General features: G+C 49.2%; 13 protein-coding genes across 13 annotated transcripts; 8 read left to right on the top strand and 5 right to left on the bottom strand.

Moving 5' to 3' along the window:
- Nucleotides 1-216: 216 nt before the first annotated feature.
- Nucleotides 217-1,415, top strand: N7508_003893 (opsin family protein; the record flags this gene model as incomplete). The annotated part of the gene is made up of 5 exons (XM_058461959.1): nt 217-359; nt 404-470; nt 590-1,077; nt 1,151-1,285; nt 1,337-1,415. 5 exons carry the CDS (start codon nt 217-219, stop codon nt 1,413-1,415), a joined length of 912 nt encoding a protein of 303 aa, XP_058322536.1.
- Nucleotides 1,416-1,702: 287 nt separating this feature from the next.
- Nucleotides 1,703-3,115, bottom strand: N7508_003892 (uncharacterized protein; the record flags this gene model as incomplete). Its single annotated transcript, XM_058461958.1, has 2 exons — nt 1,703-2,162; nt 2,211-3,115. 2 exons carry the CDS (start codon nt 3,113-3,115, stop codon nt 1,703-1,705), a joined length of 1,365 nt encoding a protein of 454 aa, XP_058322535.1.
- A 685-nt stretch (nt 3,116-3,800) lies between these two features.
- On the bottom strand, nt 3,801-4,792 carry N7508_003891 (40S ribosomal protein uS5; the record flags this gene model as incomplete). Its single annotated transcript, XM_058461957.1, has 3 exons — nt 3,801-4,058; nt 4,121-4,378; nt 4,523-4,792. The coding sequence occupies 3 exons, from the start codon at nt 4,790-4,792 to the stop codon at nt 3,801-3,803; spliced, it is 786 nt and encodes a 261-aa protein (XP_058322534.1).
- Nucleotides 4,793-5,319: 527 nt separating this feature from the next.
- On the top strand, nt 5,320-6,066 carry N7508_003890 (Mpv17/PMP22 family protein; the record flags this gene model as incomplete). Its single annotated transcript, XM_058461956.1, has 5 exons — nt 5,320-5,330; nt 5,381-5,435; nt 5,491-5,596; nt 5,651-5,956; nt 6,020-6,066. 5 exons carry the CDS (start codon nt 5,320-5,322, stop codon nt 6,064-6,066), a joined length of 525 nt encoding a protein of 174 aa, XP_058322533.1.
- A 495-nt stretch (nt 6,067-6,561) lies between these two features.
- On the top strand, nt 6,562-7,378 carry N7508_003889 (eukaryotic translation initiation factor 4E; the record flags this gene model as incomplete). Its single annotated transcript, XM_058461955.1, has 3 exons — nt 6,562-6,735; nt 6,791-6,862; nt 6,911-7,378. 3 exons carry the CDS (start codon nt 6,562-6,564, stop codon nt 7,376-7,378), a joined length of 714 nt encoding a protein of 237 aa, XP_058322532.1.
- Nucleotides 7,379-9,132: 1,754 nt separating this feature from the next.
- On the bottom strand, nt 9,133-9,501 carry N7508_003888 (uncharacterized protein; the record flags this gene model as incomplete). Its single annotated transcript, XM_058461954.1, has 1 exon — nt 9,133-9,501. The coding sequence occupies one exon, from the start codon at nt 9,499-9,501 to the stop codon at nt 9,133-9,135; it is 369 nt and encodes a 122-aa protein (XP_058322531.1).
- A 1,705-nt stretch (nt 9,502-11,206) lies between these two features.
- N7508_003887 (carbohydrate esterase family 1 protein) lies at nt 11,207-11,554 on the top strand (the record flags this gene model as incomplete). Its single annotated transcript, XM_058461953.1, has 1 exon — nt 11,207-11,554. One exon carries the CDS (start codon nt 11,207-11,209, stop codon nt 11,552-11,554), a length of 348 nt encoding a protein of 115 aa, XP_058322530.1.
- Nucleotides 11,555-12,770: 1,216 nt separating this feature from the next.
- Nucleotides 12,771-14,331, top strand: N7508_003886 (putative C6 transcription factor; the record flags this gene model as incomplete). Its single annotated transcript, XM_058461952.1, has 2 exons — nt 12,771-13,940; nt 13,987-14,331. 2 exons carry the CDS (start codon nt 12,771-12,773, stop codon nt 14,329-14,331), a joined length of 1,515 nt encoding a protein of 504 aa, XP_058322529.1.
- A 101-nt stretch (nt 14,332-14,432) lies between these two features.
- On the bottom strand, nt 14,433-16,066 carry N7508_003885 (sugar porter family MFS transporter; the record flags this gene model as incomplete). The annotated part of the gene is made up of 4 exons (XM_058461951.1): nt 14,433-15,328; nt 15,379-15,705; nt 15,758-15,949; nt 15,994-16,066. The coding sequence occupies 4 exons, from the start codon at nt 16,064-16,066 to the stop codon at nt 14,433-14,435; spliced, it is 1,488 nt and encodes a 495-aa protein (XP_058322528.1).
- A 459-nt stretch (nt 16,067-16,525) lies between these two features.
- N7508_003884 (alpha-L-rhamnosidase) lies at nt 16,526-19,234 on the top strand (the record flags this gene model as incomplete). Its single annotated transcript, XM_058461950.1, has 1 exon — nt 16,526-19,234. One exon carries the CDS (start codon nt 16,526-16,528, stop codon nt 19,232-19,234), a length of 2,709 nt encoding a protein of 902 aa, XP_058322527.1.
- An 878-nt stretch (nt 19,235-20,112) lies between these two features.
- N7508_003883 (uncharacterized protein) lies at nt 20,113-20,674 on the top strand (the record flags this gene model as incomplete). Its single annotated transcript, XM_058461949.1, has 3 exons — nt 20,113-20,188; nt 20,473-20,588; nt 20,651-20,674. The coding sequence occupies 3 exons, from the start codon at nt 20,113-20,115 to the stop codon at nt 20,672-20,674; spliced, it is 216 nt and encodes a 71-aa protein (XP_058322526.1).
- Nucleotides 20,675-21,559: 885 nt separating this feature from the next.
- N7508_003882 (peptide MFS transporter) lies at nt 21,560-23,382 on the top strand (the record flags this gene model as incomplete). The annotated part of the gene is made up of 2 exons (XM_058461948.1): nt 21,560-21,591; nt 21,651-23,382. 2 exons carry the CDS (start codon nt 21,560-21,562, stop codon nt 23,380-23,382), a joined length of 1,764 nt encoding a protein of 587 aa, XP_058322525.1.
- Nucleotides 23,383-25,447: 2,065 nt separating this feature from the next.
- Nucleotides 25,448-25,660, bottom strand: N7508_003881 (uncharacterized protein; the record flags this gene model as incomplete). Its single annotated transcript, XM_058461947.1, has 1 exon — nt 25,448-25,660. The coding sequence occupies one exon, from the start codon at nt 25,658-25,660 to the stop codon at nt 25,448-25,450; it is 213 nt and encodes a 70-aa protein (XP_058322524.1).
- Between the last annotated feature and the right edge of the window lie 3 nt (nt 25,661-25,663).

The following is a 25,663-nucleotide window of genomic DNA, read 5'->3' as shown; positions in this document are numbered from 1 at the left end:
GAAAAGAAAAATTACAATAGTAATAGTAACTAAAGTGATTATTAAGTCCAACGTAACAAAGTACAGAAGAACAAGATCAAGTTCTGAGTATGACGACAGGTCAACTTGATGACGCTTTTGCCAATCATGACCTTGCTTTATCATCATACCACTCCAACTTCCACTGCTTCCTCTTCTCTTTCTTTCTCAATGCTTCACTCATCATAACCATCCATTATGATTTATCCTCCTCCTCCATTTGACGAGTTTCCGTCTGTGACGGGCCCGGCCACCACCTCTTCTGTGGCGCCCATCCCCACTGTGATCCCGGGATCCGAGACCTGGCAGCAGATTGACGATGTGGGCATCCGGACTCTCTGGTAAGTGCTTCTACATGATTTCAGAAAGATGCTAACCATAGTAGGGTTGTTACTGTGCTTATGGGCATCTCCTCGCTGGTGTTCTACCTCTTGGCAGCTCGGGCTCCCCTGGTGAGTTGATCTTTACCCCGGATCTGCATCCCCACTTCTATACATCGCCATCCAACACTCTACTCTTCCACTTGCATCACTATACCACGACACATTCATAGCATACTAACAATATCCAGCCAAAGCGAATGTTCCACATCCTAACCTCAATCACAACAACAATCTCTTTCATTGTCTACCTGGCCCTAGCCACAAATCTAGGAAGCAACTACAGCTCCAGCAAGCTGCACGAAAAGCACAAACACGTCCCGGACACAACAACCCTAGTCTTCCGCCAAATCCTCTGGCTCCGCTACCTGAACTGGGCCCTAACAACCCCGTTGATCTTCATCAACTTCGCCCTCCTATCCGGCCTGCCAGGCGCGAACCTGTTACTGGCCATAGTTGCTGACCTGGTCATGCTCTCCGCTGGCCTGCTCGGTTCATACGCCAGTCACGGCCGCGAGCGCTGGGTCTGGCTTACTATTTCTTGTATTGCTTACCTGGTTGTCATCCATCATATTGGATTCCATGCCCAGAGAGCGGCGAAGTCGAAGGATGCTCGCACAAGGCGGTTCTTCGGAGCTGTTTCTGGGTCTGCGATTGTTGTGTTGGCTTTGTTCCCTATGTGAGTATTCCTTTTTGCTTTACAATGTGGACGTAGATAAGGATGAGAAATGTGATGCTAACGGTATGTACAGTTCACTCGCAGCTGGACCTCTCGCTCTCCAGCTCAGCGTCGGTACAGAGACTATCCTTTTTGCCATTCTTGATGTCTGGACTCAGGGGATCCTTGGCTACTGGCTTCTTCTGACGCATGATAGTTCTCCTGGAATGTAAGTATTCCCTACCTGTCCATGTTCATATTCATTTACTGACCTTCATAGTAACCTGTACATGGATGGCTTCTGGTCCCATGGCATTGGCAACGAAGGTGCCATTCGTATTGAGGAAGAGGGTGCTTAAGCAAAGTATGCTACCCTACATACTGAGACTCGAAGGATGACATATCTTCTTTTTCGGTCGATCAGAATGTGTTTGGTGCTTGGGTGATTCTTATACGCCCGGCATAAGTTACTGTTCTCCACTCCACAGTCGATATTGCTTCATTCATTATTGTTTCTCGTTCTGCATTTCGTTGAATGTAATCAGGTTACTTGGCAGACTGCCGTTCAATTCAATGATATTTGAAAAGTACCTCCCATCCTGGGTATTGAGCTGCCTCATTCATCATGAATCGTAAAAGTAGAACCTCATCCAGAAGGAGATCTGGACTTTGGACTGGAAAGACTATCCCAATCCTCCTTCTGCCAGTGCTCAAACGGAACCTGGCTCACCTTGCGCCCCTTCTTCAATGTGATCATGTTCAAATCCTTTAACAGGTTCAATTTGACCAGGCCCGTGGGAACGGCCTCCAGGTCAAAAGGCTTAGATAGTCGAATAGTCACACTGCGCATGTTGCGAGGTAGCCACAATCCAGCATCCACACAGTGCGCCTTGAAATGGATAGTTCGCAGCTTCTCCGGGTCAAACCAGTGTAAGAAAGGGTCGCCATCAACGACGAATCCGGACAGGGAGATGCTCTTGATCCGCAGGCGCTTCACAGTGGGGCCCATGGCCATCGCACAAATCTTGGCCTTTTCGATGGCATGCTTGTCGAGATACTCGCCGTATCCAATATCCGGGTTCAACTCGCCAATACCGTAATGTCCACTAGAAACAATGAGCCAAGTATCAAAACTTTGGACAAGATGCACTTACTAGTAAACCGGATCAGCATACATCCTCCCACTCATCTTCCAACCAGTCTTGATTTGTTTCCATTGGGAACCGGGGGCGGAAAAGATGTCCGGCTCAAGCGCCATACCCAAAACGAGAGTTTCAAGCTTGGTGTTCAGCCAAACAGCCTGCCAAATGTACAGTTGGTACGAGCGCAGCATACCAGTGAGCTTGAGAGAACGCAGATTCCGAAATTCACACAGCGGTTTGAGCTCAACGATAGTAAGGATGCCATCATCCTTTTCTTCTTTGTCGATAGTAGAAAACAAATCTAGTTCCAGAGTTGACTTGATCCTGGGGAGCTCTGCCCAAGATGGACCGCCGCGGAAGAGCAGAATCAGTTTGACAGGCGTAGCCAGGTCTAAAGTAGTAGGCGAACTGAGGAGAGTAACCGGAGGGGGAGACACGATTTCAACGGCACGAGCAGTAGTACTCTTGGGAGCATCGAGTACCTTCGAAGTAGTATCGATAGATAGTTTTAGATCCAAAGTTGACGCGGCTTTAAACGAACCAGTTCGCACATGGCGGGCTAGTCCTTTGATACGCGCAGTGGTACCCTTCACGCTAGGATGACGTCGAAGACCAGAAATTGTAAGGAGGTCCGCAGTACTCAGACGGCGACGTTTCTTTGGGATATCTTGGAGACGGCGACCTTGCTCCGCGCCCATGTTGAAGGGGAACTGGTTGTGCAGGTTCAGAGTTAGGGCTGGTGATGTTAGCGGGACCAAAACTTGGACGATACAAGCGACAAGATGCGAACTAATGAGAACGAGGGATGCCGTACCTCGTTGAAGCTTCTTAGCGACTTCCTCTTCGTAGATGGCGGCGTCTTTCCAGAAGTCCGCTCCCATGAGAGTGTTCTTCCAGTGGGCTGAATACTCCTCCATGATGCAAGGTTACGTCTGAACCGAGGCAGAGTACAAGAAAGACATGAGAGTCGAAGAAAGAGAAGGGAATTAGAGAAAGGGAAGAGAACACCAAAGGGGAGTAAAGGTACAGAAGGTAACAACCTGGAGAGGAAGGTGTCAGGTACCACTGCCTGCGACGTCCGAGTGACTCTCAGCTGAACAGCATACTCAGGTAGCATTTCCTGGAGTTTGTTCCTAGACAGATTGATTGTATATCTTTGTATTTGACGGCATGCGAATACCCTGATATCATGTTTCATATACTATCTACCCATTTCGAACCATTCATGTTGGGACTGGACATTCAAAGCAGACCGATAGAGTAGGACTAGATTGATATGGACGGCCTCAACTAACGTCATTAAATATGACTCCCTATTGTCTTATTTTCTTCCAGCGGTCGAGACCAACTTGACGTAGACCGAAATAAGGTTTGACTATAGTATGCGGCTCTGTTCGAGGTTCAATTGCACTCTAGAGCTACGGAAACATCTACACGGAACATTTGGCTGGCAAGACCGTGGACTTCGCTATTTTGTGTCCCTCTAGATACATCCAGTGGTACGGGATGTCTCCCGCACACGATATTTCACCAAGCACAGTGGAGAATTTTTAAAAGAAACCCGTTGGAATTGTGGAACAAAAATCATGCATCATGGCGGACCTAGTACTTCTTGCCCTGGCGCAGGACGTCACCGAACTCCTCCAGAGGGCTGCGGATGAGCTTAGTCTCGGCCCAGAGGTTGGGGGTAAGGAAACCGTAGGTGTTGACAACAGCGACGAAGGTGGCCTTGAGGGTGTTCTCAAGGGTCTTGGTGGAACCGGAGGACGAGGTGTAGGCGTCCTGGACACCGGCGAGCTGGAGCAGACGCTTGACGGCGGGGGAGGCGACAAGGCCAGTACCGCGGGGGGCGGGAATGAGCTAGACAATCCGTTAGAAACCCTGCTTATTGTATCGTCGAATTCCTGTATAATAATACTTACACGAACGGAGACGGAACCACACTTGCCGCTCTGCTTGACGGGCAGAGAGTGGGGCTCACCAAGGTTGGTACCCCAGTAACCACGACGGACGGGGAGGACAGCGAGCTTGGCGATGGTGATGGCGGCACGGATGGCGGTGGCAACTTCCTTGGAGGTCTTGATACCGAGACCGATGTGACCCTCGGAGTCACCGATGAGGACAATGGCCTTGAAACGGGTACGCTGACCGGCACGGGTCTGCTTCTGGACGGGCTTGATCTGTAGGTTGAAATTGCATTAGTTCGTGGTCTTGAATTCCATTCCTTGAAAGAGCTCGGTCTCTCATTGCGCAATTGTGCGCATTGTGCCCAACTGTCGCAATTCGATCCCGATCCCATTCCTTCAGCGATTGTCGATCCGTACCTTCATAACCTCATCCTTGAGCTTGGGCAGGAAGAAGTCAACGATCTGGTACTCCTTGACGGGCAAAGAGTGGAGGTAGATCTGCTCCATGGAGGTGATCTTGCCGGCCTTGACGAGACGGCCGAGCTTGGTGACGGGCTGCCACTCCTTCTCCTCCTGCTTGGGGCCACGACGGCCACGGCGGCCACCACGACCACCACGGCCACGGTCACCACCACGGTCGCCGCGCGAACCGAAACCACCACGTCCACGGGGAGCAGCGTCAGCCATTTTGATGTTTTTGAGTGACGGGGAGGGTTGTCGAATTGAGGTTGGTCGTCGAGGTATACCGGCTCACTCTGTTGACCCGAAATTTGCGCGGGTGGGCTAAGCGAGTGAGAGCCCTAGTGGAGACCTAAGCCCTAAGTCTGCATTGGGACGGCACGTGTGATAAGTTATCTATCACGTGATGGGCTAGATCTACTTGTATGAAATTCAACAAATGACAATAACAATACTTATAGCTAACAAGTACGAAAATAAGTACATTAGTGAAGACAGATAACTAAGAATAATATACATTTAATTCATATAATATATTGATCAATCGAGTCCCTGTTCACAACTTACACAAACCCCCTACGTCACTCCAAAATCTGGTTGGCGGCTGCATTTCCTAATCAGGTAATGCGACAGGGTATCTCGTTCTCCGCAATTTAAAGATCCTCGTTCCCCCAGCTTCCTTGAATTCGTTCAGCGTTACCTTGTCTTTCTTGTCTTTTCTGTGTTTCTTGTTCCTAAGCATTTCTATCGCCATCATGCTTCGCTGGTAAGCCCCTTGTTCATCGCGGATTGCATTTACGTCTAACCTTGGTTCAGGTACCAGTCCAAGTTGGCTAAGAAGCCAATCCTCACCGCAAGCATCACCAGTGCAGTACGAGCCTCGATTCCTCAGCCAATCCCTCACGTCCATACTCATTCAAATACAGATCCTTTTCGGCAGCGGTGATGTCCTAGCACAACAAGCGGTTGACCGCCGCGGTCTCGAGAAGCACGACTTTAGCCGAACCGGGCGCATGGCCCTCTACGGTGGAGGTAAGCTACACTTCTCCCTTTGATCTCTACAATTGCTCACACATCCTTGTCCAGCCGTCTTCGGTCCCGTGGCCACCACCTGGTTCGGCATCCTCCAGCGCCATGTCGTCCTCAAGAGCGCAACCACCACCACCATTGCGCGTGTCGCAGCTGATCAGATTTGCTTTGCCCCGGTTCAGCTCACTTGTTTCTTGTCCTCAATGGCTATCATGGAAGGCAGTGACCCCGTGGAGAAGTGGCGCAGTGCCTTTGCTCCTGCCTACAAGGCCAATCTGATGGTGTGGCCCTTTGTGCAGGGAGCCAACTTTGCCCTTGTGCCTCCAGAGCTGCGTGTTCTGGTGGTCAACGTGGTCAGCTTAGGTGAGCACTCTTTCATTTAAATGCTTGTTCTTCGAGAGGACCGGCCACTAACATGATACTTAGGTTGGAACTGCCTGCTGAGCATTATGAACAGCGGTGATGATAACTAGAGGGCTTGATTTAGAGATACCCTGGCCTATTGGTCTGTCAATTTTCCTCTGCTTTACATGGCGCTTCATATAGGATTTCGGTTGGTTATACATGTATTCGTATTCGGTCAATAGGAAAAGGTCGTATTGTGTTTAGACAATTTATTTATTTATCCAATAAGAAAGAGCGAGAAGAAGAAAGCAGTAACCAGAATGAGAAATTTAAAAGAAGAAAGAAATGTATAAAGTAAACAAATAGTGAGAGTTGACAAGTACTCTGTAGGGCCGGAAAGCGGTGATGTTCGTCGGAAGGCAATTTTTGTCGAACTTCAAAACTTCATCTTTGCGGTTAATTGTCGACTCACCATTCACTGCCTGGAGCAGACCTTTCTCTCCTCATATTCATCTTTCCTTTTCTTTGTGTGAAAGCCGATTGCGCTTTCCCTTAAAAAAGTTCTGCCGCCTTTGATCCAACATCTTCACCTTTCTTTCACCCCACATCGCCCAACACCCAACATGGCCGCCGTCGAGAATGGTACCCCGGCTGTCGCCGATGAGAACACCGCGCCTGTCGAGAAGGTTGAGTCCGGTGAGCCGGTCACCGTCTTCCACAACGCCGAGGACTTCAACGTCAAGCACCCTCTGATGCACGAATGGACCCTCTGGTTCACCAAGCCCCCTAGCGGAAAGGTAAAATATAATTGACGGTTTTGTCGAGTTGATGCTGATACATTTTTTTTACCAGGGCGATAACTGGAACGACCTCCTCAAGGAAGTTGTCACTTTCAGCTCCGTCGAAGAATTCTGGGGCATCTACGTATGTCCAGCCCAACCACTGATCAACTCCCAACACTAACCCCTCTAGAACAACATCACTCCTACCTCCGAACTCGGTCTCAAGGCCGACTACCATCTCTTCAAGAAGGGTGTACGGCCCGAGTGGGAGGACCCCCAGAACAAGCACGGTGGCAAGTGGTCGTACCAATTCAAGGACAAGCGATCGGTCCCCATCGACGAATTGTGGCTACACGCCCAGCTCTCCGCGATCGGCGAGACCCTCGAGAGCGACGCCGACAATGAAGTCATGGGAGTGGTTGTGAACGTGCGCAAGGGATTCTACCGAGTTGGTCTATGGACACGCACCGTCGGCAAGAGCATCCAAGGCGATAAGAACACCCGCACACCCGCGCAGGGCAAGGAGATTCTCGAGGCGATCGGACAGCGATTCAAGGACGTCCTCCGTTTGAAGGAGGCCGACGTGGTGGAATTCTCGGGCCACACCGACAGCGCACACAGCGGCAGCACGCGCGCCAAGGCCAAGTACACTGTTTAAGGGGGACGAGACGAATTCGATGACGAACTTTGAAGAAGCAAAAAAGGGAAAGGGGACGGGGAGGACGCGGATTTCACGATAATGGACCAAACAATCGAGTGGGAAAGTCTTCCCTCGATGGGTGGTGCTGGGCGTGTGGAATGACATAGGGAACCCCATTTACTCTCTTATGCACCCCCGCTGCATAGTTCTGCAGTGACGACCTGATTGCGACTTGTATCTTACTCTACCAAACACATTTTACGCTTATGCCGTTCTGATCGTGTCTTGGTCTTGTATGACTTTGGGAGAACTCCCACATTATCCTACTCTATATCGAGTACAAATATGACCCTATTGATAGATGCATTGCTGACGAGAGTCCGGTGCGGGTCTGAGGTCTGTAATCTCGACAGTAGAGGAGATGGAAGTCCTCGTAGGATTGTAGATATCTTGTTCCCACTCATCGCTGGTACTGTAGGGATACCACTCAAAGTTTTGGCTCCTATCATGGCCTGCAATTACCAGAATGGAGTAACTACACAACCTATACACTCGAGGATAGAGACTCGATCCTTTATATAAACCTACGAAACTTACATTTTAGCTTGCTTCCAAATCTAAGCCTCACACAGGGCTTCACTACAGCTAAATTTTCTGGTATTCTTCAACCGGTGGCTTAGTATAGGTAAGCTTCCTTATTATTCATACCATCTCCGATCTTGTAGTCGCAAATAAGCTGTGTCGGTATCGACACGGTCCGACTGGCTACCTCTACGCATTGTCTCTTGGTATGTACATATATATATCCCGAACACTATTGCCCAAAGCACCAAACAAACATTTTCGCTTTTTATTTATGTAAGATCAATGAGGATTTATAAGTAGAACTATTACGAAGATATTTAAAGTAGTGGTAATAGCCATGGCCAGATCTTTATACATCACTAAATCCATGTTCATAAATTTATTGCACATAAGCTCTATAATAGCTTTCTAAGCCTCGATATACCTTCTACCAAGTCCACTGCCCCTGTGAAAGCGTCTTTTCAGCCCCCAACAGGCAAGATAAACCGTGTTTACGACGAGGGCAAGACACAAGCAATGTTAGTTGCCAGGGTCACCTCCGACAAAAGCTATACACAATCAGCAAGATGATTCCAGACGCCAGAGTCAACTCAAACCTGCCGGATCACAGCAAGCCGCATGCTCACCCTCCTCACAGGAGCTATAAGTGGTACTACCATCATCGGCTTTGCTCAATTCATTCGCACGAGTGCCTTCCAAGGTGTCAGTATGAGAATCCAAAGTAAATACTATGAAACAAGAACCATACATGTTTCACCAGTATACACAAATTCTAATAAAGGAGCTTGGACCAAATCCTTGCAACATAAACCGGGAAGGCCTGCTGGAATCGGGTTGACCGGTTTGATACAGGTGAACTCGCTGCTCGCGGCAGCAAAAAGGGCAGCCAATGCGAAGAGTCTCATATTTGTAGCTGACTGGGTGAATTGAGATTCAGGGGAATTTTTGTGTTTAGCGAAAGATTTGAGATCTTGTATGTCGATCTCTCGATCTGATCTACCTGGGGTTTCCGGATCGGGTGATTATGTAAGGGGTGATATCTCGCGATGTCAGTAGTCTATTGATCCAAGGAGAGATTTTGGGGGACTGATAACGCATGGAAAATCTTGATTCAAGCATATGAAGGTGCGCAGTGGAATAAACATGCGATTTTGCTAGCTCATTGCGGTTCTATACGAATCTTGGCCTCACATGACGAGTCCATCTTTTAGTCCTCCAAGAATCACACCCCAATCGAGTCGCACAGAGACCTGATCTTTACGCTCGATAACAATTTCGACAAACTTCTTAAACCAGGAGTAGTTATCCTCGGCCACTTTCTGATTAACTTCAAGCATATTGATTGCCCCTTCGCGATATATCAAGTCCTTAACTTCAATCGCCGCCATAACCAGAAGCAAGGGCCAAAACTTGGTGGGTGGTGGTGGTGGTGGTGAGGATCTTGCACCAACAGGTTGCGTAGCTTCAAGCTTCTGTGAAGTTTGAATGATGTCCATTGCGTGTTGTTTAGCAGCATGTCGAGGCTTCTCGGACATTAAACACTGCGAGAGTGACATTTCGACGCTGTGATAGAGCGCACAGAGAATGAGAAAGGTACATCGACTTCGACTCTCATATTGACCGAAATCGAGCTCAATCACCAGACAGTACGAACCCAGCGTTTCTCGGATTGAATGGACATCATGAATTCAGAGATTGTTATCTTTGACTTGAGTGATCCGATGTAGCAGTAAGGTGAGTCGGAGCATCAGTTTCAAAAGTGGATGTTGATTTTTATCAGAGCACCTTTCCTCATCAGGATATGTGACACTGTAGGCCTTTTGGAGAGTTGTGAATGAGAGTCGGACTGCTCTCACCAAGCTTTCCTCATCGCCTATAAACTCAAGGACAACCCCTTCTCCGACTTGAATTGCAGATGCTTTCCCACCAAGATTGCAGAACTTGACATGATCAGTGCTTATGAATATAGTAGACCAAAAAGAGGAGAGAAGTCGAAGAGACTGGGTCATTACTTACTCAGGACGTCACACGTGCTTGAACTCCCGTAATTTCAGACTGAATCCCAGGTGTCATTGAAAGCGCCGCAACTAGGCGAAAAGTCACTCTGAATCGATTGGATCGAACCGTAACAAGGTCCATGAGTGCCAAAAAGAAATATGCGACGAACAAGGAATCCATGCCACCAAAGGACGAGGAGCTCAGAAGCCCTTCCTCAGTCGCATGTCTATTCTCGCCTTGTATAATCCTATACTTTTCAAACATGGCTCATAAGCTCTCATCTTAATGTTTCAAAACATCATCCAATGGTTTTGTTTGCCCAGCATAATAAAGATTTGCCGATGTCCATGTCAAGATCGCAGAATGGACCTAGGGATGGCTTTCGGCAAAACGGTGAAAAAAATAGGTGTAGAATGTCCAGCCTGAACGCTTGAATGTATATCAACCTGCTAGCTCCCTCGAATAATGATGTGCCAGCAGGTGCGTGGGTAATTCGTCCATTCGTCGCTTTTTGGCAGATGGTTGTACATTATCGGTACTATTGAAGGGGATCAACGTGGAGCTGGAGCCATGAGCTGGTATCAGCGAAAATGACGAGTCATGAATTTCAAGTTCTCTCGAAGCTTCTGTGTCTGGGACTGGAACGTTGAACTCGAAGTCGGATAAGGCGACATCGTAGTTTCCCATGAACCCTGAGAAGTCATCATCCCACAAGTCCAAGGATTAAGCACTCATATTTTCATCTAGAGATTCTTGGGTGCCTAGATTTGTTGTGTTATCCTCATTGACTGCCTCGCAAAGATCGCTGCGAAGGATGTCAGATATGGGGTTTTTTTTCATATTAAGTCCCAACCTTACGCTACGATAGGATTTTCAAGTGGTTCAGATGATGGCCCTTGCTTTTGTTTATATATGCTCTCAGAGCTGACTCCGGTCTCTGTTTCTGCAAATACATGATTAAATCTCAAGATAGGAAACTATCGTATGTGCACCGTAGATGAGAGGTTTGCAAGTTGAACACCGAGGCCGTCGGCCATCACACTGTTTCTTTCGTCTACTACAGGTCACAAATGCCATGGAGGTGCCAACTACGACCCTCATGATTACCAGCCCGGTTGATTTCGTTCTCTTGGCCTGTCTCAACATGTTCTCTGCCATATGAGTAGAGACGGCAACGGCCAGTGAGCATATATAACACCCCTTCCGTCTGGCACTTATCAGTTTGCGTTCCTTATAGACTGTGAACCAACAGCCCAATGCACTATGGAAGCAGGAAACTATGTCATGGGTCCCAACAATCGGCTTTTTGTCAATGTCAAGGGCGACCAACCCCAGTTAAGATTTCAAATCCCGTACGGCTCGAAATATCGAGGCTGCGCGGGGATGGACTTCAATTTTGACTTCGTCTTGCCTGTAGCCAAACAATATCGGGGTGCAGTCTCAATTGTGAATTACACTTCGCCGGGATCTATCCACCCAGCGCCTGATATCCATGAGTTCACCATCTACCTTCCCAAGGACTATGAAAGATCTCACGGGAAAGCTTACCCAATTCTTCGTCTCTCCCATAGAGGAGACGGAAATGGCCAGAACTGCCGCATCAAGTCCTAGATAATCTCATCCTTCGCGGATACATTGAGCCTACTGTTGTGGTGATGCCATCTCTCTACAATATTGCTCAGGAATACTTATTCGTCTATGAAGTCAGCGGATTCTCAAAAGCACCCATCACTGCTTGTGTCCGTGAGAATTTTATGAAATATCTCTTCCCTTACCCCGAAGAGAATTCCAAAGTTTCGACAGACCTCGAGAAGCGCGCCTTTTCCGGCCTTTCACTAGGCTACCTACTCACATATGAAATGTACATCAACGCCACAGATTATTTCAGCTACTTCGGCATGTTCTGCAGGGGCTTAGGACCGAACACACTGATCAGTACATTAACAGTGCCATGTCCTGCAACAACCCCACGCTAGCCGAGAAAGGCGTTTTCGCCGCGGCGGGCTTGTTTGATATTGCTTTCAACCATATCCGTGCACTGCAAGTAGCAATGCAAAGCTTGGAGATGCCGTTCCTGAGTCGCATTCCACCGTATAGTTTCCACTATTGGAAAACCTGAGCCAATAGCCTGCGGCATTTTGGCCAGGAGGTTCTGTGAAAGCCTCTTCTGTTCAAGGATGCCACTGGTGGCTCTTATGCAGGAGAGTTTATTTGTGAAATTTGTAGTTCTGAAATTACCATAAATGTTGTAAGCATCTTTTAATCTAGCTCTTGGCTTCAGACTAGGCGTCTACATGCTCCCGCGACGATATTTTACGCATTGTGTATAGGGAACAATGACTGTTATATGGAACAGATAAATTATTAAGAAATATCTCTTGTGTGGCGCTGAGAAACTTATTCCGCCGATGGTAGGTGTCCGTGCTCAATAGATGCCTCTAATCAGCCAGCCAATCAGCCGGCGACTGAGATTATAGACAGGATGACTCAGCATCAATCCCACCTTTTGAGGTTCGATGTTTCCTTTGAACTTCTGCCGTTCATCGTTGAGTAGTAAAACTATACTCTCTTAACTCGACCTCAAACATGCAGCCTCCCCCGAAGAGAACAAGAGCGGGAGCCTGTGTGAAGTGCCGGTAGGTACGACATCATATGCGGACGGTGTTTTACTAAAGAAGCCAGCACTCGAAAAAGACGATGCGTTCCAGCAGAGGATAGTCTTAGATGCGGACCATGCCAGTCTATTGGGGCCACTTGCAGTCTCGATGGAACCACTGGGCTTTCGAGTCAGTCAAACAGCCTCCAAAGGGTCATCGATACTAGACAGATGTCCGTCCAAACTGGCCACGAACTCTACCATGAATTGACTCCTTTGTACTTCCGTTACATCCACAATGTGGCCCATACCATGTTTCACGAAGCAAACTTCATGCATCGATTATATGAAAGCAAAGCGCCACCCATTTTGGTTTATGCCATGTACTCACTTGCTGCGAGGTTTTCCAACCACCCACATTACGAGGAAACTGCCCGTGGTCAGCGTGGAAAGCTAGGCGCCTCCGCAGTGGAGAGTCTCATCCACCAGTCTATCACGACACCCAGCCTGGAAACAATACAGGCCTTGATATTAATCGGCTACTACTACGGCGGGGAAGGCAACACGAAAGCCAAGCACATTTATAGTGGACTCGCTAGATTGCATGCGGAAGCTCTGGGGATGCCCAATATTCCAAAGGATGCCACTATCATGCGCCAGGAGGAGTATCGTCGTACTTGGCTCTCTATCCATATTGCAAGTCATTGGACAGCAACAGATATGTCTATTGAGTCTGTGTCATTTGCACATGGCCCGGAATTTACGCCACTGGAAGTCGATGATGTGACATTTGCTAGTCTCGACCCAGATCCGCCACAGATAACTTCACCGTGCAATATGTGGGCGCATATGGCCAAGACACTCGAAATTTTCAACAGAACCAGTGCACTTCTTCGACAGCTAAGCCAAGGTCTGATACCATTTGGTGATTATTGCATAGAAGCAACGGGACTAGAACACAGCCTGGATAAGTGGGAGCAAAACTTGCCTCCAAATTTACAATACAACATGGAAAATATCCTATCCTGCGTCAAAAATCGGCTTGGTCGAACATTTCTAGCAATGCATATTGGCCGTCACCACTTCCGCCAAATGCTCTTCTTCCCTTTCCTCGATGCACGCAGCAACCGGGATACACCAAATTTTTCACAAGGAGCAGCCCAATGCAAACAGAGCGCAAGCACCGTCTCCGAAATAATAAAAAATAGCACAGATATCGACGGCTGCGATCTGAACTATTTCATTTATGGCCACATTGCTGTGATCAGTTCTTGCGTCCACCTTCACGCATTGCTCTTTAGTGACAACGCCGAGGAACTTACGATGGCACGACAACAACTCGTCTCGAATTTTGAGTACTTGATGAGAATCAAATCATATTGGCCTGTGGTGGATCATTCTGTATGTGTTGGATTCGACCAGCCACACACTAAGCTAACTGTCTCAGGTAGCACGACTACGCAAGTTCCAAAACTCTTGCCAGGATGCGATATCAGATCCATTCGTGCTCGATAATTGGATGTCTCGATTCCTGACTGAGCATTCTTCCGATCTCTCTGAGCGCCAGATGCCAATAATGCAGCCTGAGGAAGTTATAGAACAGAACATTACACGTCATAAGAGCGCAGATATTGATTTCACTGCGGAACATCCAGAACTGACTGGCGCTCCCCAAGCAATCGATAATCTAGAAATTGGTTCTGAGGTGCAGGGTCTATCTGACCTGTTACACGACGAAAATGTGACAAGCGAAGCTCTTGTTAACCATGCCATTGACTGGCTACTGGAGTAATTCCAGAAGAAATGGTTCAATGAAAATGGTATTTGGCAATATTTACAATTCCATCGATCAAGCAACATCTACATCTGACTTCAGTTTCGTGCAGTCGGGAGTTACACGACACTTTCAACATGGGAGGACTTGGGTTCTGGAGTCTTCACAGTTGCTTGATCCCCGTCATGAAACTTGGCCTCACGATCCGCAACAACGGTGTCTCCAAACAGTTCCTCAATTTCTTCCAGAGTCTTACCACTGGTCTCCGGCAATAGGAAGAAATACACAAACGCTGCAGCCAGGTTCGTGGCAATGAAGAGGGAATAGTACCGCCAGCCGACATTCTGAAGTGCCGTGGGTGTAATCTGTGACAAGATAATGGCAGAAATAGACTTGCAGAACACCGCAAGGCCCATACCTGTTGCTCGAAGGGAGAAAGGAAGAATCTCCGATGGCACCACCCAGATTGTCGCATTAAAGAAGACAGCGTATCCACAGGAATACAGGAAAATCATGGCAATGGCAGCCCGTGCACCACTGATGTTTCCAGTGTCTGCGTCACCGTAAAACGCGGAAAGGGCCATGCAGATGGCAATCATCACCGACAAAAAAACAGAACCAACCCACAATGTTCGAGTGCGAGGCCACCTGTCAGCAGCGAAGAACAGGTAGATCACCTGGCCAATGACACCCATGATGCCATAGATACCACTGATCAACAAAGAAGTCTTTCCAGTGAATCCAACCGCTGCATAGAAACTGCTCTGGTAGTTTTGGATAACAGAAGAACCACTGAATTGGCCCATGACGAGAAGGAAGCAGGCCATCGATGTACGGTGCACATATCGGCGAGAGAGGAGATTTGTGAGAGACTCCTTGAAACTTGGCCCTCGTGCCATTTCAGCTTGGATGTGGTGTCGAATCTCTGCGAGTTCCCGAGCTACTGCTTCTTCGTCGTCGCCGTGCAAGGTGGTCAAGACGGCATGCGCCTCTTCATACCGTTCCTGTCGAACCACTTGAAGATGTTAGTCCTTCTTCTTGGCATGCTCGTGAGATATGACTTACACCAACGGGGACTATATGGAATGAAGTAGCATCCAAGGGCCAAAGCTATGGGTCCTGGGATCTGCATTGCAAGAGGAATCCGCCACTGGGCGTCACCCTTCGCATATGCACCACCATAGCCAATCCAATTGGCAATAAAAAAGCCAATGGCGATCATGAATCCCTGGAGACCAACAATCATTCCTCGATGCTGGGGAGGGGAGATCTCGGCGATATAGGTGGGCACGACAGCCAGGAGGATTCCACATCCCATCCCGGCTAAAAAGCGTCCGAAGATCATCATGCCAGCATTGACTGCTGCAGTCTGGAGGGTGGCACCAACGATTGCTATAGAGGAACAATGTTAGCAGGGCTCATACAGCAGAAGAAACAAACCTACCAATCATTGCACTAGCACAGATGGTCCATCGTCGACTGAACTTGTTGGCCGAGTATCCGGCACCGAAAGTACCAAACGCCTGGCCAACATTATACAGAGACACGATAGCACCAGTTAGGGCAGCATTGGTCCCAGTCGGGCCCAGCATGGCATACTTGAACGTATCATGCGCCAACGTCGTCGCAATGATACCTATCCCTGTTAGCTTTGCAAAGAAAGACCACCCATCAGCATACCTGAGTCCACTCCATACACAAAACCACCCAGAGCAACCACTAGAGCAATGAGAACAAGGGTAAAAGGCACCATTTTGCTTGCAACTAGATATCCGATATTTGGTGCATTCTGCTCGCAAGAGGACTGTATTTATAGAGATCGGGGCGTAATACCGGTTCATAAACAGCCCGAGCCGTTCAGCCGTGAATACAGTATCCTCATGATTCATTTGGCATAACTAACAAAGAGAGAGTCTTCCCCATGGGAGACGAGAAAAGTCATGTGAGTAAGTGGGGACTATAGCGGCGACTGACCAATCCGAGATAAATAACGCCGCCGCGGGGGACACCGCAGAAGTATACAACGTTCTGTTCGCGTGGGGGTTGGTTCGATGCCCAAAAATCTCCAGACTGCTGCATTGGATATGCTTTCGGCCTTCGTGTCAATTATGTCCGTCCGCGTGTTCACTCTGGGGTAAAAATATAAGTATGTGAATGACCCCATGGCGCCCCGGCTTCTTTCCCCAATTTCTTGTGAAGGCTTGATTTCACCATGGCCTTCCCAATCATTGAAGCTCCTACTGTCGAGCATCATGCGACAGGATTCGGAGTTGGAATCGCCAATCCTCGCCTATCCTGGCGGTTTTTGACATCCGACGACACAGTCAAGGGATGGGAGCAAACCGCCTACGAAATTGAGATTTCTCGTTCCTCAAAGTCTCTTGAGACATACAAAGTGACGAGCAACAAATCCGTCCTGGTTCCCTGGCCAAGCCAGCCATTGAAATCGCGCGAAATCGTCCAGATTCGTGTTCGAGCATACGGCAACTCTCATGATGTGACAGACTGGTCCCCATGGAGAACAGTGGAAAGCGCATTACTCGCCCGCAACGACTGGACCGCCGTACCAATCGCAAGCCCAGAACACACACAATCCGAAAGTCCTCTACGACCCATTCGATTCCGCAAGGCATTCCACCTTGGGAACGAGGCCATCGATCGAGCGCGCCTTTACATCACTAGTCTTGGCGTATACCGTGCTTTCATCAACGGCCACCAGATCGGGGGTCAGTGTATGGCACCAGGATGGACGAGCTACAAGCATCGTCTAAACTATCAACTTTACGATGTCGCACCGCTCCTCAACCCCAATGGCCCGAACGTCATTGCGATAGAGGTCGGCGAGGGATGGTATGCAACCCGTCTGGGCTTCAAAGGTGGACGCAGACAGCTATACGGAGATCGTCTGGCAGCGCTTGCTCAACTGGAGGTCCAAATTCGTAATGAAGAGCCTAACCTCTCGATTTCTACGGACTCAACTTGGACATGTTGCTCGAGTGCTATTATCAAAAGTGAAATCTATGATGGTGAAGTGTATGATGTACGCGAGGAAGATCTCAATTGGAACATGCCCACTCTCGAAACAGATAAAGCCCCTTGGGATCCTGTACAGGGATTGGCATTCCCAACAGCAACTCTTGTCGCACCGGATGCGCCACCTGTCCGGGTCACCGAGGAGATCAAACCTGTGCAGGTCTTTGAAACGCCCGCGGGAAAGACTGTGGTTGATTTTGGTCAGAACTTGGTTGGTCGACTGCGTATTGGCAGTCTGAACAAACCGTCCGGAACCAAAGTAATCTTGACACATGCAGAGGTTCTGGAGCATGGCGAGCTGGGTACGCGACCATTGCGGCATGCAGCGTGTACAGATGAAGTCATCTTCTCTGGGACAGAACTCCAAGATTGGTCACCGCAATATACCTTCCATGGGTTCCGCTATGTCCAAGTCGATGGCTGGACAGCCGAGGATCCAGATCTGTTGACTAACTTGACGGCTTTGGTGCTGCACACTGACATGGCCCGTACGGGATGGTTCTCCTGCTCCCACCCGATGGTCAACCAACTCCATAACAATGCTTGGTGGAGCATGCGCGGCAACTTCCTCTCCATCCCGACGGATTGTCCCCAGCGTGATGAGCGGCTTGGATGGACGGGTGATATTCAGATATTCACGCCGTCTGCCAGCTTTTTATACAATACCGCTGGAATGCTGGGAGACTGGCTCAAAGATGTCGCCGCCGAACAACTGCTCGAAAGAGATGGCTGCGTTCCCCCATTCGTCGTCCCAAATGTCATCAGCGAGAAACTATGGCCACATCTCCCTCAAGCAATCTGGGACGATGTCGTCGTCTTGACACCATGGGATCTCTACCGCTCATACGGCGATACCGATATCCTCCGTCGCCAATATTCCAGCATGCTAGCATGGATAGACCGTGGAATCCGAAGAGGCCCAGACGGCCTATGGGATTCAACCCTCTGGCAACTAGGAGACTGGCTTGACCCAACGGCACCCCCAATCGAGCCAGGTGACGCCCGCACAAACGGAACACTAGTAGCAGACGCCTACCTAATCCATGTGACAGCAACAATGTCCAAAGTCAGCGCCGTTCTAGGCGAAACAGCAGATGCAACACGCTTCCAAGCAGACGCGCAAACCCTCAAAACCCATTTCCAAGCTAAATACATCGCCCACTCAGGCTTGTTAGTGGGTGACACACAAACAGCCCTGAGCCTAGCAATAATGTTCGACCTATTTCCAACGCCCTCCCAAAAGAAAACAGCAGCAAACCGACTCGTGGAACTAGTCCGACTAGCCAAATTCCGCGTAGCAACGGGATTCGCAGGAACACCAATAATAACGCACGCACTCACAAAGACCGGCCACGCGCAAATCGCTTACAGAATGCTCCAAGAAAAAAACTGTCCATCATGGATGTACCCGATAACAATGGGGGCCACAACAGTCTGGGAAAGATGGGACAGCATGCTTCCAGATGGAACGATAAACCCAGGCGAAATGACCAGTTTCAACCACTACGCTCTCGGGTCAATTATCAATTGGCTTCATTCTAGTGTGGGTGGTGTTACGCCTCTTTCACCGGGGTGGAAGGAGATCCGTGTTGCTCCGATTCCTGGTGGGACTGTTACTTCTGCCGAGGTGGTTTATCAGACTGCTTATGGGCGGTTGGAGTGTGAGTGGAAGGTTGTTGGGGGACGGTTTGAGATGGAGTTGGTTGTTCCGGCTAATTCAAGGGCTTTGGTTGTTTTGCCAGAGGGCGAGGGCGAGAGTGATGGTGTGTGGATTGGATCGGGCCAGTATTCGTTCGAGTGTTTGTTGAAGGAGAGTTGTTCGCAGGGGTGGCCTCCTAAGCCGATTACTCCTATTATGAGGAAGCCTGAGCTGGGGAGTATTGCTTAGTGGGATGCACTATTGGTTGGGATAGATTGGTAGGATAGATGATATCTTTTTTATTGCATTGGTATAGGCATCTGTGATAACGAGATGGATTTGACAGGGGTTGAAGCTTAGTCTTTTCACCTTGCAGTAGCTCACAGTAGATGGTAAGCTTGAATCTGTTGGCCAATAAGAGATGCTCGGATTGACAGACCTAAGTTGTCTTTCTCCGATGATTTGCCGATCTCTATTGTGTTGGGCCTCTGCCAGTCAAAGTCGGAAGTAGTCCGTACTCGTGACTCACTTCTCAAAAGTGAATGTCCTCATTGATCAATTACGAACATGGTTCGGTACTGATTTTCCTTTCACACCGGCTCTGTTATAGTCGTGACTCGACCCGCGAGACCGCATGAGCAACAGTGGATCACCTATACAAGCCCTCTAACTGGCCAAAGATGTCGTAATATCAGATTTCCGATCCCCAGAAGCAACCCTAAACTCCATTTCGGTTGAAGACCGAGCGATGTCGGAGCGGTGTATCTGTCAAATTAAGCCAACCAAACCGGAAGTAAGCAAGTACGCCCGTATTCAGCGCAGCGATAGGCAACAGTGCCCAATTATAGGGCATAGTCGGGCGTTGAGAGGAGTATGGCGGTCGTGCCTGTCGTATAGGGGCGATCATATAGAGCCCGGATGACGCGGTTCCAGCCCCATAGAAATACCGTAGCCATCCGAGTCGATCTTCTGAGTTCTTAAAGGAAGCATGTCTGTCACAAGCGACCGTGTCTCTGGTCATCCCCTGTGCCGTTGCCAATTCTTAGCGTGGCTGATAACATTGGTGGCTCAGACTAGCCAAGGTCTTGGACTTGCGCCATCTGAGGGGAAGAGAGAGATTGCTGACGATGAGCGCTGCTGTTGGTGGGACGTGCCTATCAAGCGAAGTCGGAGGCCAAGCGGCCAAGGGCGTGGCCATGCCTGGTATATATGCGGCTGTGTCCCCGTTGATCACTTGAGTTTTTTGACTTCTTCATACAATGATGTGACACTCTACAGATTATCTTGAACTTCAAATATCACTGACCATCACTGACCATCACTGACCATCACTGACTACAGCTGACTACTCACCATGACCAATCCTTATCATGAGCCTTGGCGGATTTGATCCACCTTCTCAACATCTGAACACTCAAACACACGCTGTTACGAGAGAATAATTACCCCGGATATCACGGCTTGAACCGAATCGCAACCGAAACCAGCGACGACTCCCCCTCCGCTACTTGCATTGGCTGGATACAAGTACTATGGACCCTCGGAATCTATCGCGGAACCTATCATTGATACCGTGGCCCCAGCAAAGCAGGACAACTCCGGGGTATGTAGCACTAGGAGCTCACCAGTGAGACATCTCCGAAACTCAAACCAAAGTGGACAAAGACTACGATGCGCATTGGTTGTTGAGGGTTGATAAGCACGCGGGGAACAACCCCAACGTTGCATGCGGCCAAAGTGGCGGTCCAGGGGATCCCGACAAGCAATTAACAAGCAACAGGTCCAAACTTTCCCGCAACAGCCGCCCGCAAACAGTGTACCCGTGGATACATCGACAGACTGGAATGTACCTTAATGTACCTCACTGTCAGGTTGTCGTGTCCGTGATTCACCCACATCCCTGGATCACGCGATACCCGCATCGGTCAAAAATCCAGATCCCGAACATAATCCGGTGTCTAAGTGAGCCCGGAGCAAGGAGTGGACTCCGGGCAAGAAAAGATATCTCGTGGCAAGGGACCGGAAGTACTCTACTCATTTGGGAAATTTTCAACCTCACCGGCAATCTCCGACTGGAAATACCGATGTGATTCGCCAACGATAACAGTGGAGGGACGGACTAGCCCTTCGAGAAATCCCCAGACACCAGATGCCAGACCCAAGCGTGACCTCTGATTGATCCGACGAGTTCCACTCTGCGCGTGCTCGGCATATTGCTTGTCGCCATCTGCGAGTTTTCGTTCGCTTCCGCTTCAGCCGTGGGGTTACATCCGTGGACCGAGCCACTCGCCGTTGTGCGATAGACACTGCCGATCGCGTCCACGGTTGAATTGCGAACAATGGGCTAATTTGACCTTCTCAGATGGCTCTAGTGGTGGAGATGGGGGCGATTTGGTCCCTTTTATTATTATTTATGACTTTTCGGTTCGATAAGAGCTTTTCCCCACCGAGGCTCGCACGTTAAAATTGCATATATAGCATAAGATCGCGGTCGTCCGGATTTTCTCCTCTCTATTCCTCTGATCGCCCTCTCTCCTACCATTTAGGAGATTCCGCATCTGGTCTATAGCCATTATGTCGACCGAGCGTGAGGTTGAGCTTGCTCAGTATGTGCTTCGACTCGACTCGATTTTTTTTATGACTCATGCTAACCCTATGTTTCCAGATCAGGAAACAATGTCCCCGTCGAAGAAATCGTCGTGAACGAAAAGGGCGCCATGGACGCCGACCTGGATAAGGAGAACCAGGTCACTCCTGATGGAGAGGAACCTACTCTCCATGAGAAGTCTTCTCTGCGCCATATCGCCGAGAACCTGCCCATCTCCGCCTGGTTGGTCGCCGTGGTCGAGCTGTGCGAGCGTTTCACATACTACGGAATGTCGGGTCTGTTCCAAAACTACGTCCAGCGCCCACTAGATGGCAGTCAGGGACGTGGTGCTCTCGGTATGGCTCACCAGGGTGCTACCGGTCTCACCACCTTCTTCCAGTTCTGGTGCTATGTTACTCCTATCCTTGGTGCCATCATCGCCGATCAGTATCTTGGCAAGTACAAGACTATCGTGCTCTTCTGTATTGTCTACATGGTCGGCCTGCTCATCCTGGTTTGCACATCTATTCCTTCGGCCCTGGAACATGGCTCCGGTCTGGGTGGTTTCATTGTGGCCATCTTGATTATCGGTCTGGGTACCGGTGGTATCAAGAGTAACGTGGCACCCTTGATTGCCGACCAGTACAAGCGCAAGAAGATGGCCGTTTCCACCACCAAGAAGGGTGAGCGTGTCATCATCGACCCTGCCCTGACTATCCAGCGTATCTACATGATCTTCTACGGATGTATCAACCTCGGTTCGCTGTCTCTCCTCGCCACTCCCTACATGGAGCTCTATATCGGCTTCTGGTCAGCCTTCCTGCTGTGTCTGTGCATGTTCATGGTCGGTACCCTCGTGGTCATCCTCGGCCGCAAATTCTACGTCGTCCGCCCTCCCCAGGGATCCATTATTACCGATGCCTTCCGCGCTCTTTGGATCATGATCCGCAACCGCAACATGGATGCCCCCAAGCCTACTTGGCAAGCCGAAAACCTTGGAGTCCAGGCTTCCCTTCCCTGGGATGACCACTTCATTGACGAGCTCAAGCGTGCCCTTGTTGCATGCCGTGTGTTCGCCTTCTACCCCATCTACTGGGTCGTCTACGGCCAGTTCTCCGGCAACTTTGTTACCCAGGCCGGTCAGATGCGGGGCCACGGTATCCCCAACGATCTGATGCAGAACTTCGACCCCATCTCCATTATCGTCTTCATCCCCCTGCTCGAGACCTGCGTCTACCCCGTGATGCGCCGTCTCAAGATTCCCTTCCGCCCCATTACCCGTATCTCCCTCGGCTTCATCGTCGCCGCCCTGGCCATGATGTACGCCGCCATCGTCCAGCACCTGATCTACTCCGCCGGACCCTGTTACGGCCAGCCCCTCTGCGCAGCCTCCGAGGTCGACGGTGCCGCCCAAGGTAACAACGTTCACATCGCCATCCAGACCCCAGCCTACGTTTTCATCGGTGTGTCGGAGATTTTCGCCTCGGTCTCCGGTCTCGAGTACGCCTACACCAAGGCTCCCCCAAGCATGAAGTCCTTCGTGCAGTCCATGTACCTCCTCACCAACGCCTTCGGATCCGCCATCGCCGAGGCCTTGACCCCCGCCGCCTTCGATCCCGCCATCATGTGGATGTTCGTCGGTCTGGCCTGCGCCTCCTTCGTCTGCGGTCTGGTCTTCTTCATGGTCTTCCACCACCTCAACGCCCAGGAAGACGACATGAACGCCCTGGACGCGGAAGACGATATGCCCGAGGCTGCCGTCTCCGAGTCTCGCCGCGAATCCAACCGCGAGTCCGCACCCAAGATCTAAGCTGAGCTTGGTGATCTTTGTAATTTATTTGCCATATTCCCACCTTTTTCATGTCTGCATTTTGTGATTGGTGTTTCTGCATCTTTCATACCCCGCTGGAGTCGGATTTTGCTTGCATCTTGAGCAGGTTCCTCTTTGCACATCGGAGACGTTTTATGATTATGATCATAATAGTATATATTTATAAATCGATGATTTCAATACCAAACTCCCTCTCACTATAGTACCTTCATCATGTCACATCTGTCAGGATCCAAGTTCTCCGACAGCGGAGATTATGTCTATCAGAAAAGACAACGAAACTGGCTATCAGCCAGCGAAGAGAAGAAAGTCAGATCATGTTTCATCCCAAATTCCCGACAGAATCAAATACGATCAAGTCGCATATTTGATGATGTGGACAAAACGCTTGGACCTGGAGCTGAACCAGAGCTGATCTAGCGCGGGCATATGCACCTATATACACCGGATTTTGTCTGCCAGGTGGGGCTTTCCTTTCTCGGCTGCCGCCGCTTTTATGAGGGCACTCAGGCTCAGGCTCAGTAAGTAGATGCCAGTACGGGCTCAGGCTCAGTGATCGAATCACCTGAGTTACGTAAGATATAACTAAGACACACTGATTGCTCAGTGACCAATCAGGGCTGCTTAGGGATCACTGAGTACTGCTCAGTAATTATTCGATACCTAGGTACTAGACCTGGCATTTGGATACACCGTTTATTTGGATCAGCGCTATAGTGTTTAATCTGTGTTTTCTCTAATTACACATTGAAAGATGGGAATGCTCGCTGGCAGTCTGCGTTGGCAGACGGGTCGATCGCAGAGGGGACAAAACCACCACTCGCAAAAGTGCAGGACACCGTAGACAAAGCGTGACGCTATAGAGAGACGACAGAACAGACGACAGAACCTTTCATGAGCAATATACTAATACCGCAACCTCAGCAGCCTCAGGAGAACATTACATAAAGGGGAACATGCATGATGATATTAGATTGATGCTATGGAACGAAAATATTTAATCTCCTGAAACAAAAATGGCTGCCTTGTTGCTAAGGCCCTAATCACATGACTCTGATGTTGAGGGCAGGAATCCCCACTACAGCATTTAAATATAAAAGGTAACAGAAAGATAAGGGGACCTTAGACCTCAAGAGGTAATCTAATAGCTAAGGACAAAAGCGAAGTTACATGATGTCCCTTTTCCTCAGACTGTCCGCTTAGGCTTTTTCTCGCGTCTGTGGTATTGTGACATTACGGTGATCCAATCAGTACAGAGACCCCAGAGACATACGACTTATCTAGCATGCTGTGGCTAACTATATATGATAAGGATCGACAGCATGGGGAACTGAGGATAGGTGGGGCTATGGTGCTCAATACATACAGTGACACAGTAAATGTCTGAACACCCCTGTCCGTACCGCCTTCTCACATGGGTATACCGCTTGCTGCATTAAAACTCCTATTGGTCTAGGATCGTATTGCCGGAAGAATTTTGATTGAGGGTGCTAAAACTTTTGCTGCGTCACTGTACATACTGTACGGATACAGAGTATGTACATAACGGCAACGGACCCTGTAGACATGCCAAGGTATTTTGGGCTGACCGCCATAGAGACCAATTGTATTATCAGTGTCCCAAACTTACTAGTGTTCCCCATACAAATTTGGACACACTCTGATACGCACAGCCTCTTGGCACTGTAACATAGCCGCCCTGTATGAAACTATTCCTACCCATACAAATTGCCCAATCTCATCAATTATGTGCGGGACTTGGGCATATCTGCTAGTCCAAATTTGTATGGGGGACACTAGTAAAGTTGGGCACGGTGTGACAGGCGGTCCCTTTTTTTCTGCCGGTCGAAAATACCTTGGGAATGGTGCATGACTAACCACTCAAAATTACAAGTACATACGGGGGATTATTATTATTCCGAAAGGAACTATTTTTTTTCCGAGCCATGGTTCGGATTCAATCAGGTGACTATAAGGGGGTTTATCTTTCTCATTATGATGTATTCTTAACTTCTCTTCTTCGTGCATCCACGAAGAGACCATATCATTCAATACCATTCGTTTCTATCCAGATTTCATCGATTCCATCATCAGAAAGAGCTTTCTTGTCGTCTGGAAGTCGTACCCCAAACATCACAAGCGGTGGATCTGCGAACGGGTCGTTCCGATTGGGTGAGGTTTTCGAGGACCCACCGGTCGGAAGACGGCGTTGCGCAAGAGTCCTACCGCCGACCATACGGAGTCCCTCCACTCGCATACT

This window comes from Penicillium antarcticum (assembly GCF_028974205.1).
Source record: "Penicillium antarcticum strain IBT 31339 chromosome Unknown utg000003l_segment0_segment0, whole genome shotgun sequence".
NCBI lineage: Eukaryota > Fungi > Ascomycota > Eurotiomycetes > Eurotiales > Aspergillaceae > Penicillium > Penicillium antarcticum.
This window is presented reverse-complemented; position numbering and strand designations above follow the sequence as displayed.